Source organism: Acartia tonsa, chromosome 1, assembly GCF_053477335.1.
Source record: "Acartia tonsa isolate MP-2025a chromosome 1, ASM5347733v1, whole genome shotgun sequence".
NCBI classification, from domain to species: Eukaryota; Metazoa; Arthropoda; class Copepoda; order Calanoida; family Acartiidae; genus Acartia; species Acartia tonsa.
Window position 1 is genome coordinate 468,331 of NC_137260.1, and position 18,511 is coordinate 486,841.

Genomic DNA, 18,511 nt, shown 5'->3' on the forward strand with positions numbered 1-18,511 from the left:
CAATTTTCGTATGTTAAATAAATGTACTTTCAATTTAATACCTTTAAATATGACAATATTACATGTTGTTACTTGACTTTAGACAGAAGTTCTATAAATATTATCATTCTTGTTTCTGTTTAATATAATCCTTTGTAATAAATTTCAATATGTTATATAAGAGAATTTCTAAATTTTCATTTCCTTAACCATAATTTTTCGGCCTTTTTTAATTATTCAATTACGGAAAACATTAATACCCTAATCCCCCTTAAATAATTTTTATCTCCGCCCCTTTTAAGACATAAATATATTTATAACAATAACAAGGATAAACTATTGGCATACTATGCTTTACTTGATGAAATATTGGCATGCTATGTTTTACTTGGAGGAATATTAGCATACTCTACTTGACTAGGGGGAATATTGGCACGCTCTGTTTTAATTGTTGCCATTGGCACACTCAGCTTGACTTGATCCCCGGTTCTAATACAGCGGATACTTTTATATTTTACCTATATTGACTGATCACTGCTTTGGCCTGAATAATTATAAATATATCAAAATTTTATTATATACTTTTGGGACATTGACCGGTTCCCGATGTTTTTTTTCTAATTTGTTGGCTTTAAAACCTTGGGAACTTTTATCAAATCTTGATTGGTTGGTTTAAACTAGTATTCTCTAAACGTTTCAATTGATAATTTAAATCTAAATATGGGTTAATTTTGTTCATTCTTATTGGGAGGATGTACATCCAATTATAATTCATTGTCATTTTCAGCAAACAATTTTAACTTACAAAAGGGGTAATTTTGTCTATTATTATTAGGGAATCTACAGCGGTCCTTTTGAATGATTAAAGTTACTACGAAATTTGTGATAAATCCTGGTACATATGGTAAATATCAATCTTATATTTGGAGTCTTAACACTCTTTGTCTGTTTGTCTGTATGTTTGTCTATATATCTGTCAGTCTGTATGTTTATTTGTCTTTCCGTCTGTCTATTTGTCTGTCTGAATGTATGTTTGTCTGTCTGTCTGTCTATATATCTGTCAGTCTGTATGTTAATTTGTCTTTCCGTCTGTCTATTTGTCTGTCTGTATGTATGTTTGTCTGTCTGTCTGTCTATATATCTGTCAGTCTGTATGTTTATTTGTCTCTCCGTCTGTCTATTTGTCTGTCTGTATGTATGTTTGTCTGTCTGTCTGTCTATATATCTGTCAGTCTGTATGTTTATTTGTCTCTTCGTCTGTCTATTTGTCTGTCTGTATGTATGTTTGTCTGTCTGTCTGTCTATATATCTGTCAGTCTGTATGTTTATTTGTCTTTCCGTCTGTCTTTTTGTCTGTCAGTATGTATGTTTGTCTGTCTATATGTCTGTCTGTCTGTGTGTATGTATGTTTGTCTGTCTGACTGTATATATATCTGTCTGTACGTTTGTCTGTCTGTCCGTCTGTCTTGTTTGTCTGTCATTCAGTCATTATGTTTGTCTGTATGTATGTATGTTTGTCTGTCTTGTTTGTCTGTCAGTCAGTCATTATGTTTGTCTGTCTGTAGGTTTCTCTGTATGTATGTATGTTTGTCAGTCCGTCTGTCTGTATGTATGTTTGTCTGTCCGTCTGTTTATATGTCTGTATGTATGTTTGTCTGTCTGTCTATATGTCTGTCTGAATGTATGTTTGTTTGTCCTTATGTCTGTCTATCTCTCTATCTGATGTAAAGCTGAATAATCCCAACCCTCTCCCACTCTAATTTTTTTCCATTTCTCCTATCATCCTTCCCTTTTTTGACGTATTTTTATGACGTCAAACATGACACTTTCGTTAGTTATTTTGATATTTTTTTCTGATTCCAGGATTGTTAAACCAGGGTTTCGGTTTTGGTGGGGTTACTTTTGTCTGACCATCAGTCTATATGTGTGTCCAATGTCTTATCCCTTAAGGTTCCTGAATCATTTTGATATATTTTTTCCTGATTCCAGGATTGTTCTGAGTTCAGCCAGGGTTTCGGTTTTGGTGGGGTCACCGGTCGTTCAGCTGAAATAAATGAGTTCATTAGAAAAGAACTAATAGTGTTCAAACTTTTTATTCACTTTACAGAAGGATTAATTTTGTCGATCATCCTTGGGGATGTACTTAAATCTATCCTATTGTTTTCCCTTTTTCTTAAGATCCATCCATCCTCTTGACAATAGATATAGGATATACGTGGTGAATATATTGACAGGGGAAAATTTGTTGTCGATTCTGCTTGCTAATTTGGACCTAATTTATTTGTTTCGGAACGCAATGCCTAGCCGTTCTCGAAATCTTATCTCGAAGCCCTCCGAATGACCAACATAGTGAAGTTTACGAATGTGTATTTATTACCATGAAAACAGTAAGTCACATATGATGTCAAACTAAGCAGGAAGGCTTATTTGAGATATTCCACACATCAGAGCTCATGTATATTCAAGCAATACATTATTTTCATTCACGTAGCTCCTCACGTGGGACTTATCAAAGGAAAAGTGCGCGTCTCTTTTGTTCGTTTACAAGCCACGCGCGGAGATAGTTAGGAATGCCGCATAACACACTCATTCTCTGGGGAATTCTGGTGTAAGGAAAAAAGGGATTAATGGGTTCGAACTTGCCGGGGAATACAAGAATTACATACCGACACATTATTGGTCAGTTCGTTTATACAGTAGGGGGGGGAGGGTTGGTATAAAGGGGGGGGGGGATATCGTTATTTTGGCCAGCTGCGAGCATCACTTTATATGAGCACATGAAAATCTGGTACAACGTCAAATTAATATATCGATTTTCTTGACACCATTCCAAAGAATATTTACCTAGAGAACACGGCAGGCGACCCGTTCCAATTTTCGTATTCTCTCCTAGATAGATACCATAGATAGAGAGATAGATAATGATAATGAATAGATCAAGATATATATTTGATGGATAGATATGTTTTTTATGTAATGACAGATAAATAATGGATAGACAGAAATTAATAGATATATATTTGATGGTAAGATAGATAATAAAATTAAGCAAAATAATTTTTAAAGGTTTTTCAAAATATAAAAACTCATTTGGACCAACTATTTCTGAGATCTTTAGCTTCAAACAACCATATTTTGTACGTTTGAAAGTTACAATTTCTTTAACTTAAAGCAAAAAAATCAACTTTCCATTTTATCATTGAGATGTTACTCCTAAAGTCCATTAATTACAGAAGTAAAACAGTAAATTTCCATTCTATATGAAGATACTATTCTACTGTAATTATAAGATATCTAATGATTAAGAAAACCGCCGAAAAATTGTGCAAAATTTTCAAAGACAGCAATATTTAATTTATAGTAGCGAAGGTACTCTATACTCATGCATGTTTTTCGGTTCCTAAAATGATTTGATTTAGAGACAAATTACTAGGTTTGGTATTTATTAGCTATTATAAATAAAAAGTAACAAGATGTTTGTCTGTGTGTTTGTTTGTAAGACTGTGGGTAGTAGGTGGCAAGGAATCTTGCTAACCACATTAAGCTGATATGATTCTCCTTTACAGTGAAGCTTTCAGACAAACTATTTTGGGGAAGGTTGGTTCTTAAGAGAAATTGCCCCTAGCAAAAAAAAACTCAAAAATTTCTTTTTAAAGCTTTTTCTTTTAAGTGATGTGTCGTCATCCCCCCCCCCCCTCTTTTCCCTCAAGTACCCCTAAAAACCTCTAGTGAAAGTAAAAAACTGTGCTGTATTTGGATTTGTTCTTGTATTATCCGTTTTTTAGAACATGTTACGTTATCTTGAGAATTCATATTTTTTAAAGCGTAATTTTATCTTAATAGATAGATATAGATAGATAGATAAAACAGATAGATAATTAGCTTAATAGATAGATAGATAGTTTCAGTTTTCAAATTTTTTACAAAAGTTACGTTATCTTGAAAGTTCCTTTTTTCTAAATGTGCGATAGATAGATATATTGGTAGATAGATAGATAGGTAGATAGATAGATAGATAGATAGATAGATAGATAGATAGATAGATAGATAGATAGATAGATAGATAGATAGATAGAGGGATAGATAGATAGATAGATAGATAGATAGATAGATAGATAGATAGATAGATAGATAGATAGATAGATAGATAGATAGATAGATAGATAGATAGATAGATAGATAGATAGATAGATAGATAGATAGATAGATAGATAGATAGATAGATAGATAGATAGATAGATAGATAGATAGATAGATAGATAGATAGATAGATAGATAGATAGATAGATAGATAGATAGATAGATAGATAGATAGATAGATAGATAGATAGATAGATAGATAGATAGATAGATAGATAGATAGATAGATAGATAGATAGATAGATAGATAGATAGATAGATAGATAGATAGATAGATAGATAGATAGGTAGATAGATAGATAGATAGATAGACAAAAAGATTAAAAAATATAAATCATATTTTAATATATATGATGAATTGATAAAAAGATATATAGACACAGGTAGGCAACCAGATTGATAGATATATAATAGATTGATACAAGATAGAGAGATAGACCTACAGATTAATAGATAGACACACCTCTAGAACTAGATTGATAGATAGGCATAGATATACAGATTGAAAATATTTATCTAGGTAGAGAGATAAATATAGAAAGGCATGGAGATAAACAAAAATATGTAGATAGACACAATGATAGATAGATAGACACACAGATAGATAGATAGACACACAGATAGATAGATAGACACACAGATAGATAGATAGATACCTCCGGGTTGAAAAATTGTGCTGCGTAGATAATGGGTTTCTCTCAAAGATAGACAGATATATAGGTTGATAGATAGATATTAGATATATAGATAGATAGATACATAAATAGATAGATAGATACATAAATAGATAGATAGATACATAAATAGATAGATAGATACACAAATAGATAGATAGATACATAAATAGATAGATAGATACATAAATAGATAGATAGATACATAAATAGATAGATAGATACATAAATAGATAGATAGATACCTCCAGGTTGAAAAATTGTGCTGCGTAGATAATGATTTTCTTTCAAAGATAGACATACATATAGGTAGATAGATAGATAGATACATAAATAGATAGATAGATACCTCCGGGTTGAAAAATTGTGCTGCGTAGATAATGGGTTTCCCTCAAAGATAAATAGATAAATAGGTAGATTGTTAGATAGATAGATATATAGATAGACACTCAAATAGATAGATACCTCCAGGTTGAAAAATTGTGCTACGTAGATAATGAGTTTCTCGTAGAGGTTTCTTTTTCTCTGCGAATTCGTTAAGACCCCTATAAAAAATAGACTAATATAGTTTTTGAATGTCTGTTTGTCAATTAAAACTATATAACCACAAATAAATATAAAGATTTGATTAAAAATCCTTATAATAAAGTGATAGGTTTTTATTTTTTGTGTGTTTGTACCGAAGGATTTCTCTAACCGCTGAACCGATCGGGTTCTCATTAACAGGGTAGCTTCTTAGTAGGGTAGGTCATGAGAAGGTTTATAACCATTATGAGGAAGGGTACCACCACTTTTTTAAATTAAATTTTAAAATGTGGGTTTTAGAATTCAACTCCCCCTACTTAAGTGCCCCTAGAGGTCTCTATTCCTTTAAAAATAAAGACAAAAAATCATGGTAATACTTTACATTTTACCAACGGTTGCGCCTCTAGCATCTAGGTGCTCTTTATTCAAAGAGTATAGAAACGCAGAAAAATAGCCTAAAGCTATTCCAAGGCTTAAATCTAAAATTAAATTAGTTTAAAATCATCGTTAGACTAATTTGAATCTTCCATTGAAAGGTTAACTAATCATTACAACAAAGATAACAACATCCATAAAAGCGAAGCACTGAAACGGTAGGACAAACGGACATTAACACTTGTATAGTGTCAGAACTGAATAATCAGAATATAAATGTATAAGAGTCGACACAACATTTGTTGAAAAACTGCTGATACAGAATAAAGTTTATGGACATACTTACATTTTTAGGACTTGATTATAGTGTTGCTTTGCTTATAATATTGTACTTTGTTGTCCCAGGAATCAATATACAAAAAATCAGATCAATCGGATTATTAGATCACATAAAAATTCGTTGTAAACAAAGCAAAAAAAACAACATATTTAAAATGGACGTACGGACATTCTTGTAATATTTATAGAGTTGCTACGCTTTCTAAATAGTACCTAACTACTACAGGAATTACCATGCAAAGATTGAAATCGATAGGACAATTCTAACAAGCCTTAATTAACGCAAAAAGCTATCCGTTACGGACGGACAGACCCTAATTATAGAAAAGCTTCGTTTTTTAGTTTACTCAGACATATCAAGACAAAATTGATTGAAAATTTTGGAACCAACCAATTAAAGTATATAAAAGTATTCACAGCTTATTAGCCAACGAATAAGTTATAAAACTTTTGGTACCTGTGCCTATTTTCTTCTTTTCTCCAAACTTGAACATCCCTGAAATAATAATATCATGCAGTAAAAGTCGTCAATACAGAAATCTATAATATTTCCCTTAAAGTTGATTTGAAGCACTAAACCCTCCAGGTAGACCAAAAACAAGCTGGAGAAGGGTAATCCTGGATGAACTGAAAGATGAGAATCTATCCTTTTTCAATGATGCCTCTACTGAGGCCCAATTCAAAGATAAATGGAGAACCATTGTGCGTGGCCTATGCTCTGAAAAGAAGAGATAAATGGCGATGATGATGATGACTGAACCCCTCGAGAGGTCCTAACCCTGCGGTGCTAACTAGAACCCAATATAACCTAACCTGATCTAAAGTAAGTATTTTTTGGGGGGGGGGTTGAGGGTGTCCCACCCTCCAAGAAAATAGTTGTAAACCTTCCCGGGACCTATGAGAAGCTATCCTGTTAAGGAGAACCCGATCATTTCAGCGGTTAGCGAGATCCTTCGGTACAAACAAACACACAAACACAAAGACACGTAGACATCCTGTTACTTTAGTATAGGGAGTTTCAAAAATAATGGGATGGTTTAATTTTGTGTTCGCTCGGCACTTTCCGGGGAAGCACCAAAGTATGACTTTTTATAGATCATTTAAAGTTGTAAAATTGGCTTGGCACTAAAATTCACTAAAATATCCCAGGGATTAAGGGAGGGGACAATGGGTAATTAATTCAGATTTATCCAGAAAATAGTAAGGAAATTTTAAAGGGTGTGTTAATAAAATTCAGAAAACTATAAAAAAGAAAAGAAAAAAACATTCATTTGAAAATTAGATTACTAGCACATCAGACTGACGTAACCATTATGTAATTAAATCTATTGGAACCCTTTCAACCCCAAATTTTTGCACATTGCCTTTAAGCCAGTACCAAAAGTCTAAGACTCCTAAAAATTGAATATTCGATCCATTGTCCCCTCCCTTACTCCCTGAAAATATCCCCATTCACTCACTTAACCCTTTCGTGTTCAGGGATAGGACAATCAACAGTAAATTAATATGAACCCCCAAATTTGTTTTATTCAACCCAATTAAAAGTTTTTAGCAAAAATAAGACATCATTTTCAAAACTACTTTGGGGACTTTTTGCTTTAGACTGACACATAAAAACGCATCTTACTAATGGTAGGGGAAAAAGGATTTTTTTAAGATGATCTATCCCCCCTTACTAAAAATATACCCTACCCACGTTCATTTATCCTCCCTTTTTTATTACGCCTTTTTAAAAGCGAAGCTTTTCTATAATTAGGGTCGGTCCGTCCGTCCGTCCGTCCGTACGTCCGTCCGTCCGTCCGAGATGGATAGCTTTTATTCGTTAATTTAGGCATGTTAGAATTGTCCTATCGATTTCAAACTTTGCATGATGATTCCTGTAGTAGTTGGGTACGATTTAGAAAGCGTAGCAACTCTATAATCATTACCAGAATGTCCGTACGTCCATTTTAAACATGTTGATTTTCTACAACAAATTTTCAAGTGTTTTAATTATCCGTTTGATCTGATTTTTGGTATATTGATTCCTGGGACAACAAAGAACAATATTATAAGCGAAGCAACTCTATAATCAAGTCCAAAAATGTAAGTATGTCCATAAACATTATCCTGTTTTTAAGCAGTTTTTCAACAAATTTACCTACAATTTTGATTCGACATTTATACATTATGTTCCGATTTTTCAGTTCAGATACTATACTATAAGTGTTGATGTCCGTTTGTCCTACCGTTTCAGTGCTTCGCTTTTATGGATGTTGTCATCCTTGTTTTTGTGTAAATAACCGTTTATAGTTGTAAACGTAACACAAAAAAATACAAGAAAAAATATTTCCAAAAGCTGGTATAGATTTTCAACTAATTTTGGTTGCTTCGCCTCTACCCTATATAGGTTACGCTCTAAAAAGGATTTTCATTTAAAATGATTTTTTAAATGTATTTCTTGGCAATATAATTAAGAATTAATCAGTTTGTCCATTTATGGTTCTTAACGGATAAATATAAATAGAGATAAACATCCCATTACTTTAGGATATACAACGGTATTCTTGAGAATAAAAATCTATTTTTTTGGTGGGGCGTTTTCGCTTGGGAAGATAGTGGTACCCTTCCCCAAAATAGTTATAAACCTTCCCAGGACCCATGAGAAGCTACATTGTAAAGGAGAACCATATAGTTTCAGCGGTACAAATAGACACACAGAGATCCTGTTACTTCATTATAAGGATTTAGTTCGCAAAAAAGTGTTAAAACACAATAAAAAACGTGTTGAGTAGCTTTGCTCCAAAAAGAAACCGCGCGCCACTATTGTTAGAACCAACTTGCATATTTTATTAGTTTGTATATTTTTCTGACGACAGATAATCACGCAACCTTGTATACAAAATTTTTTATTTAATACAATGCAATGGTATCATCCTTATGTATAATTATATACTAGCAAATTCGAATCCTATTACTTTTATATAATGGTAAATCATTTGTATTTTTACACACAAAAAAAGATAAAAAAGCACAAGAAATTTGCACATATTGTAACTCAATTTCGCAAACATGAAATAAGTATGTTTATGTATGTTTAATTTTTGTTTTTTATCTAACTAGCGTCAAGGCCTCTAGAAGCACCTGGAGCGATATACAATTATCTTAATACGTACATATAAAGATAAATCAATCATATTTTTTTTTACAACTGTAAGTAAAAAAATACAAATGGAATTGCACATTTTCTAGCTTTTCATCTAAACTTATCTTTTATAGCGAAGCTACTCCAAAAAGTTTTTTGTTGTTGACATGTTTATTCTTTTTCTATTTTTTAAAGCTATCTCTTAATCTCTTCCTCCCCCCCTCCCTCTATCTCTCTATCTCTCTCTCTCTACTTTTCCCACTTTCATTCTTGTTCTTTCTCTTTAATCTCTTTCTTTTTTCTCTATCTCATCCTATTTCTTTTTCTCCCTCTTTTTTTTCTTTCTTTTTGATTATTGAAAAGCTTCGCTACTAACTGGGGACGTATTGTGCCAGTGTTTACTTATAAAACATAAGGAAAATTTAGACAAAATTTATTCCAATTAAAACAATGTTTGTTTAAAACTCATGACAATTATTTAAAATGATAAAAACATACATAAAACAAGGATGACAACATCCATAAAAGCAAAGCTCTGAAACGGTATAACAGACGAACATTAACTTTTGTTGAGTGTCAGAACTGAATATACAAAATATGAAAATACTAGAGTTGGCTCAATATAACTATATCGCTATTGGCTAGTTTTCTATAAGTACATATCTATTTATCTATTTCTCAATAAATCAATTTTCCTCCCCCGCCATTACTATCCTATTATATAAAGTAGTAAGCGTTTTTTGTCTGTCCTGAAGGATCTCGCTAACCGCTACACCAATATTGTTCTCCTTTAAAGTGAAGCTTCTTATAGGTCCTGGGAAGGTTTTAAACTATTTTTGGGGAGGGTGTCTTCACCCCCCTCCCCCAAAAAATATTTTTACTCTTCTGAAACTCAAATTAAAAATGGGAAGATGTTGATTTTTCCCCTTCCAACCTTAAGTGCCCCTAGAGGTTTCTAGGGGCGTAGCCACTAGTCTAAAAGAAAGAAGTAAATATTTATTAATTTAAATGATTTTAAAAAGATTTTTTCAATTATATTTTTTTCACATTACCATCACCAAAGGGTTAATATGATTAAAATTTTAGTTTTAATATTTTAACACAAAGGAAGTGTCGCCACAATCGAATTCGTTTAAAATACAGTTTTCTTAGCTAGATTTACTCTATTACGAATGTATATTTTTTATTTATGAAATAAGGATTAAATACTTCAAAGTAATTCAAATATCTACATGAAGTAAAAAACTTAATTCATTCCATAAACAAATAGGATAAAGGTCTTATCGCTTTGGTCAATGAGAGTTTAATGAGGATTATTGGAGCACAATGAGTTTTAAACACTTTACCATTGGAAGACTCGAGCTCATTTATATAAATTATTTCCTATGTAGATATGTCATGGATCTTGATGCAATAAAGCAGGCTGTTTTGTAAATGTTAAAAATTGGAAGATTTCATTATATAAAAGTAATCGCAAATATTCTTAGTAAATAAGGTTTGACAAAATTATACGTAAATTTGTTGCAAAACTTCTTAAATACAGAATTCTGTTTAAGGACATACTGACATTTTAATACTTGATTATAGAGATGCTTGGCTCATAATATTGTATCTTATTGTAATAATCAAAAAATCAGATCAATCGGATGATTTTATCACATAAAAAATTGTTATTAAAAAAGTAAAAAAATCAACATGTTTAAAATGGACATACGGACATTCTGGTATTGATTATAGAGTTGCTACGCTTTCTAAATTGTACCTAACTACTACAGGAATCACCATGCAAAGTTTGGAATCTATAGGACCATTCTAACCTGTTTAAATTAACGAAAAAAGCTATCCGTTACGGACGTACGGACCGACCCTAATTATAGAAAAGCTTCGCTTTTAAAAAGTAAGGTAAAAACAGCACATTTATCCGCTTATCTTGCAAAATTCATAAGAATATATAAAGTTTTATCAATAGATTTTTTACTAAAAATAAATGATATGCTTCTCAAAGCCTTAGCCGCTGAATTTCAAATTCATCCTAATTGCCAACCATATTACTTACCCTATACTTTTAAAACTTACATTCTCTGTATATTAGTTGCCTGTCATTAGCAAATTTATACCTTTATAATGAGGTGAGGGGTTGTCCATGACCAATGCCTTGTTAATGTACTCCATTATATTAAAACTTGTGTACATTCTCGGTATATTAGGTGGATATCTTTAGCAAATTTGTACCTTTTATAATGAGGAGAGGGGTTAACCAATGCCTTGTTAATGTACTCCATTATATTAAAGCTTGTGTACACTGTACATTCTCGGTATGTTAGGTGTATGTCTTCAGCAAATTTGTACCTTTTATAATGAGGTGAGGGGTTAACCAATGCCTTGTTTATGTACTCCATTATTATCTAGATTTTCTAAAAGTAAAATATCATATATTGGTTTATTGATTACTTTGCAGATACTCCCCCCAGAGGCCTCTAGAAACCACTAATTATACCCCCTCAATTAAAAAACCCAAAGCTTTGCCACCCTTAAAATAAAAAGCTTAGACGTCCCTGGAATGAGGTTGGGTGAGGTTGTTTTATAAGTGGTTTTTCCCATCACTTTAAATTTGATCAAATATTTTTTTTAAAATTCAAGGACAATAAAGAATTATTTAAGGATTATATAATTAAATAAAAAAAGGATATTATCATATCTATAAAAAAAGAATTTTAATAAAGGATAAAACATGTATTGTAACATCCATAAGTAGCAAAGCTCAAAAAATATTAATCATGAATGGTCAGTGGTTTAACCCTTACAGATCGGGGGGGGGGGGCTCAAAGAGCCCCCCCCCCTCTAGTTTTTTCAATCTCATTTTTTTTGTAGGTAAGATGGAGAGCTGTAACTTCATGACTTTTTAAGTTTAGTAATTATACGTCGGCAAGAGTTGATTTTATTAGGATATCTGGTCTGTGTCGGTCGTGGTGTCCGGTCAAAGTCGGTTGGGTAGCAAAAAAAATTTGAAAAAATTCTAAATAAATCTTAATTTCTACATTATGACTTTTAAGGTAGAAACCTATTTTTTTCTTGGTGAATACTTAGATATTAATGACCATCTGAGAAAAGTGGTGTTATGACCGTTTGACCGCTCCCTGACCGACTTTATGACCGATTTTTGTCCGGCTTTTACTACAGACATATATCATGAATATCGTGGCTTCTATTACAGCTAGAGACCTATATTTTTTTTTGGTAAATCCTTGAGCGATAATAAACAGATAAAAATATTAATTTGCGCCGCCAACCGCCGTTTTACCGCCGTAACCGCCGAAAATGGCGGTTTCCGTTATTTGCCGTTTTTCGGCGATGATCAGAAAAAGTAATTTTTTTGTTATGAAAAATAAAAATTCGTCCTAAAATTTGGTCATCCTAGCTGCAAAATTGGCCGCTCTACAGCTGTTTTAAAATTTAGCGGCTGGCCGCTAAAAAGCGGCTAAGGAGCGGTCTGACTGCTATGACTAGAAAAAGTAATTTTCTCTAAAAATACACATGAACCACCAGAAAAAAATTTTACGTCTTTATCTGTACCAGGAGCCGAGATAGAAGGGGGGGCTCTTTGAGCCCCCCCCCCCCCCCCCCAGCCCGATCTATTAAGGTGGGAATTGGGGTCCAATCTGTATGGGTTAAAAATAAACAGAAAGAAAATGGCTGACAGACTAACGTACTATCAGCAGTCTCTAGCTTAAATAGCAGCCGAAAAAATGGACGGACTGGTGGACGTATAAACATATAAAGTACAATGTAGCATCGCTATTAAAAAAAATGTTTTAAAAAGAGAATGAAACAAAAGAGTAATACTACAAAGAAAAAGGAAAAAATTACATAAGTTGTGAATAGTTATTTATCGCATTGTATAACAGACAGCTTTCCACGGATTTTAAAATGATTAAAAGATCTAAACCAGTTTTGTTAGACCCTTAGGGACAAAGGCACTAACAAAACTGTTATTGATTTTATGATTTTTAATTTCATTTTCGTGGAAAATTGTATGTAATACGATGCTATACATGATTTTTCGGTGTAGCTATGAACCGGTTCTAATCCTGAGGAAATAGGTTGGTTTTAAATGATTTCACGGCCATACTGGAAAGACAAGACAAAAGAGAAATACTACAATGAAAAAATTACATAATCTGACAAAGACAACTTTAAACTTTTAATTTTTAATTTTTAGTTTTAAAAAATGGGGGGGGGGGTTTGTGGGATTAATTTTTCATTGGGAGGTTGGAGATACCCTCCCCAAAGTTAGATCCTTTTTCTACAAACAAACAAACGGTTTTTTCCTGAATATTTACGTAAATAATACTGCCTGGTAATAAAGTTGCACAGCGATACATTATCTATAAAAAAAAATTATGTCGAAAATAGTATATTTGTATGATTTTTAGGATCTCGCTGGACCTTTAGAATTAAGCCTTTTGGGACACCGTAAAGTGGCAACAAAAAAATGACTTTATACGATAAAATAACCAATGAGAGGCCAGTATAAATTTTACAATTGGTCAACTAAAGTTTATACTGACCTCTCATTGGTCAACTTTAGTGTATAACATCATTTATTTTGGTGCCACTGTATGCTGTCTCAGCTTTTCATAGTTTGCTAATTTTTTTGAGAGGGAAATCTCCCCGACCTCCCTCACGAGATGTCTCTAGAGGCATAGCGCTAGTATAATCATACCATGTTAAAAATAAATTTTTGAAAAAATGTCCCTATTCTTATTGCTTAAATGTTAAACTGCTTACTGTGTACTTAACACTTGTAAATATTATACATAGATTGTTAAAAATACAGCTTGCATTTTTATTTACAAATGCGATACTATACATGATTTTTAAGTATGTATGAGGACCAGATAGCACATATGATAATTTTTTTTATCGCGTCGTATTATAGACAGCTTTCCGTAGAGGGTTACTAGACGTGGTTTTTTAGTATGGATGAGACCGGTTCTAATCCAGCGGATTTTAATCGGTTATGGAGCCATACTGGAAAAATAATTTAGTTGAAAAAATGTCCCTACATTTATAAAACTGCTTGCTTTGTACTTAACACTTGTAAATATTATAAATTGTTAAAAAAATATTTTTTTGAAAGCAAACTTGCACTTTTATTTAGAAGCGAAGCTACTCTGTCTATTACTATGCAATGTACGTACGTACGTTATTTAGAAACTAATTTAATGTTCCTTCTTTATAGATTGATTTTAAAAGATACACTATTCATCTAGTTTGATTTTAATAATGAATAAATATTTGACTTTTTTTTGGTTGCGCTACGTATTACTGTTCTTGTTATATAAGTAACATTCATTATATTTTTAAAAGATGAACTACTTATTTTTTAGGTGATTATTCAAAAATTAATAGTTATTTCTCGCATCGTATTATAAACGGCTTTTCGCGGATATAGAATATAGGATATGATTGTACATTTTTATATTCGTAGAAAGCTGGATATAATACGATGCTAGACATAGTTTTTTCGTATGGATGAGAACCGGTTCCTATCCACCGGATTCGAATAAATACGAGAAATAGTTATTTATTGCATCTTGTTATAGACTTAAGACCAGGTGTTAATTTTATTTTAGTATTCTTGGAAAATTGTCTGTAATACGATGCTATACATAATTTTTCAGTATGGCCGAGAACCGGTTCTAATCCAGCAGATAATACTAATCGGTTTTGAAGCCATACTGGAAAACAAGTTAAGCCTATATTTATGTATAAAAAAAATTTAGAATCATATCGGTCAGCCGAACGACATTTAGACATTCTGTAACTTTTATATTGACTAGCGGCTACGCCCCTAGAGGCCTCTAGGGGCACTTGAGGAGAGTCGAACTTTATAACCCAATTTATTATTTTAGATTTTAAAAGAAAAAGTAAAAAAAATTTGGGATTGGGAATTTTTTTTTGGGGGGGGGGGCGCCTCCCCCCTTTTTTTATTTTAGTTAAAAAAAATTTTGAGGGGGGATTTCTTTCTAGGGGCGATTTCTCTTGGGAGGGTGGTGGTACCCTCCCCCCAAAGAGTTATAAATAAACCTTCCCGGGACCTATGAGAAGCTAGCCTGTTAGGGAGAACCCGCTCGGTGCAGTGGTTAGCGAGATCCTTCGGTACAAACACACAGACAAACAGACATCCTGTTACTTTTAAATATCGATTCATATGATTGACATAACAGAAACACATTAAAGCCATTCATATAACACTTAGAAATATAAGGTAATACTAAAGTATAAGAAGGGAAATTCTATATATTTATACAGATTGATTCTTGTACTGGATATAGAATATACGTGGATATTATGACAGGGGAAATATTGTCTTCAATTTAGGTTCCTAAAATGGACATCACTTATTGGTCAATTCTTTGAGGGGAGAGGATGGTGTAATGGGGGTTGTTAATTGTTAGTTTAGCCAGCTACAAGTTTTACTTTATTAGAGTACATGATAATCTGATGTAATAATAAATCCATTTACTAAAGTAAAGAAGGAAAATTCTATATATTCATAAGGGTTGATTCTTGCAGTAAATATATAATTTTACAAGGTTGACAACATCCATAAAAGACGAAAATTATGTATAAATGTATACCGAAATTACTTAAATACTAAATCCTAATAATAAAGTAAAAAGGTCTTTGTTTGTTTGTTTGTACCAAAGGATCTCGCTAACCGCTCAACCGTTCGGGTTCTCCTTAACAGGGTAGCTTTTCATAGGTCCCGGGAAGGTTATAACTATTTTCTTGGGGGGTGGGACACCCCAACCCCCAAAAAATGAAAAATAACTCCCTACCCAAAAAAAATTAATTTTTTTAACTAAAAATAAAAATCACTCCCCCCACTAAAAAAAAATTTCCACCTCCTAAAAATTTTTTTGGTACTTTTTCTTTTAAAATCTAAAATAAGAAATTGGGTTATCAAATTCCACCCCCCCCCCTCCTCAAGTGCCCCTAGAGGCCTCTAGCAGTAAAGCCGCTAGTGCTTAATAAAGATATACTTAAACATTTAAGACTCGAATATAGAAATGCTTTGCTTATATAACATTGTATCTAATCTAAAAGATTATCATGTTAAGAATGGACATACAGACATACTGGTAATGATTTTGAATTGGTGCTCTATCTAAATTGTAACTACCTAAATGTTACAGGAATCAACATAACAAGTTTGATATCTATTTATAGGAAAATTCTAACATGCCTAAATTAAGGAGCTAACTGTAACGGATGTCCATAAGGACGGACTGAATCGAACACAAATGTAGAAAGCTTCGCTTCCAAGAACAGAGAACTTTAGTTTGGTCGATTTTTCAAGTGCTTTGAAAAAAGGGATATAAATAATTATTAAAGAGAGAGGGAGGGGACATTGGACTGAAAATCATACGGGTCTCCAAAGTTTTATAATGACGTTCTCTCATTAGTTGGCTTTGAAACGTTGGGTACTTTTATAAATCTAGTGTCCAAACTATTCAACCAATTATTTTAATCTACAGAAGGGGTAGTTGTGTTTATTATCATTCAGGGTGTACATATATCAATTTTGATTGTCTTATCCTTTATGATTCCTGATCTGATATATATATATAAACAGGGGCGTCAAAGCTTTTTTATTTGGGGAGGGGGGGGGGGGGTAAAAAAATTTTAATGGGGGAGGTAATTTTTTTTTTTTTTTTGGGGGGGGGGTTGATGGGTAAAATGGCGCGCAAAAATACACCCTCCTAAATGGTAGGGGTAAATCACTACTTTACCCCCCCCCCCTTGGACGTCCTTTTTATACAAATAAATTTATGAAAATTTATAAAAATTATTATAAAAATAACATAATGTCTGTCTGTTTGCTAAGATCTCATAAATGATCAGTTTTCATAGAGACTTTGTCAATAAATTTTCACCCAACAGAAAAAAAGATCTCTTAAATGGCAAAAGCATAGAGTTAGTAATTCGCGCAAGCTAATCTAAAACTAAGATAGTGTGGAGCATTGGGCTGTTTATTACACAATTCAAAAAACTTTTCTTATTCGTTGGCTTAATAATTTCGGGGATTTTTATGGAATCTTGATTGAAAACAAAAAATTTATTTTCTCAGTTTCTATTAAAGATAAAGGTCTGATTTTTTTATAAGCTGTATTGGCATCAAGAAATCTCATTGGCTGCTTTTAGCCGCTTTTACATTTTGTATCTTTTATATTCATGATTATTCCCTTCTTACGTAAAAAAGTATTATAAAGGGAAAAATATATTAAATTAGCTTGCTATAAAGATAAAACGTTATTTTTAGCTTTCAAACAAGGATGATAACATCCATAAAAGCTAAGCTCTACAATCAGAAGGAAGGACAAACGAACAATAACTCTTGTAGAGTGTCAGAACTTAATACGTAGCACATTAATTTGTGCATAAATTTGTTGCAAAATTGCTTTTATACAGGATAATGAAAAAGGACATACTTTCATTTTAAGGATTTAAATATAGAGATGCCTCGCTTATAACATTGTACTTTGTTATACAAGGAATCATTATCACAAAAATTGGGTTAATATGATAGTTTAATCATATAAATTTTTTTGGTAAAAAATTCAAATCAGAGGTGGGTTCTTAAAAAACCTTACCCCACTGAACTTTGGAACACTCGTTTGGAGCACTCAATTTCTCCCTTGTTTTCCCATTTTTTTGGAACATTAAATGGGGTAAATGCGAATGTCATTCTTAAAAAAAAATTTAATTGAAAAAAATAGTGTACCAAAATAATGTTCCAAAAGACCGAGTGGGGTAGTCACAATTAAATTTGGAATATTTTTTTTTTAATTCAGAGATTTTTCAAATATTTAACCCTTAACAGTCGGGCCCCTTGCCGCACCTTAATCAGTCGGGGGTGGGGGCGTTCAACGCCCCCCCTCATTATCTCAGTTCCTATTAGAGCTAGAGGGCTAAAATTTTTTGTGCAAGTCCCCTGTGTTATGGTGAATTTCCGACCTTAAGTAAGTCAAGGTCAATTTTCGCTTCCTTCACCCTTTTATTCAACAACCTTTGTTTTTAGGTCCTTTTTTACTTAAAAATTTTAAACGGCTGTAATTTTTTTATTTTTAAAGCTAGAAGAAAAATTTTTTTGCAAAAAATGTTTATTTTTATTAAAATTTATATTTGAAATATCAAAACATACGTTTCAGCGGTCGCAGCTGTACTTGGCAGCTGCCAGCCGCCGCAGTCGGCGGTCGGCGGAAAAACGGCGGCGGATCTTTATGAAATTTTAATATGTTATGTAGACATGTAAGAAAAGCTTAAGTTTTAAATTTGAAGTCTCTAA

General features: G+C 32.5%; 2 protein-coding genes across 2 annotated transcripts in view; both read right to left on the minus strand.

The window, feature by feature from the left end:
• The window catches only part of LOC145331798 (uncharacterized), a 40,727-nt gene extending 40,206 nt beyond the window's left edge, over positions 1 to 521 (minus strand). Inside the window, exon 1 of the mRNA XM_080176642.1 lies at positions 498 to 521. The gene's annotated coding sequence lies outside the window, so the exon portion shown is untranslated. The remainder of the gene's footprint in view (positions 1 to 497) is intronic.
• Positions 522 to 1,892: 1,371 nt separating this feature from the next.
• On the minus strand, positions 1,893 to 11,557 carry LOC145318805 (uncharacterized). Its single transcript, XM_080160436.1, has 5 exons — positions 11,506 to 11,557; positions 6,490 to 6,528; positions 5,259 to 5,338; positions 2,824 to 2,868; positions 1,893 to 2,023 (listed from the first exon to the last, which is right to left on the minus strand). Exons 1-5 carry the CDS (start codon positions 11,553 to 11,555, stop codon positions 1,893 to 1,895), a joined length of 345 nt encoding a protein of 114 aa, XP_080016562.1. The 5' UTR covers positions 11,556 to 11,557.
• Positions 11,558 to 18,511: the final 6,954 nt, after the last annotated feature.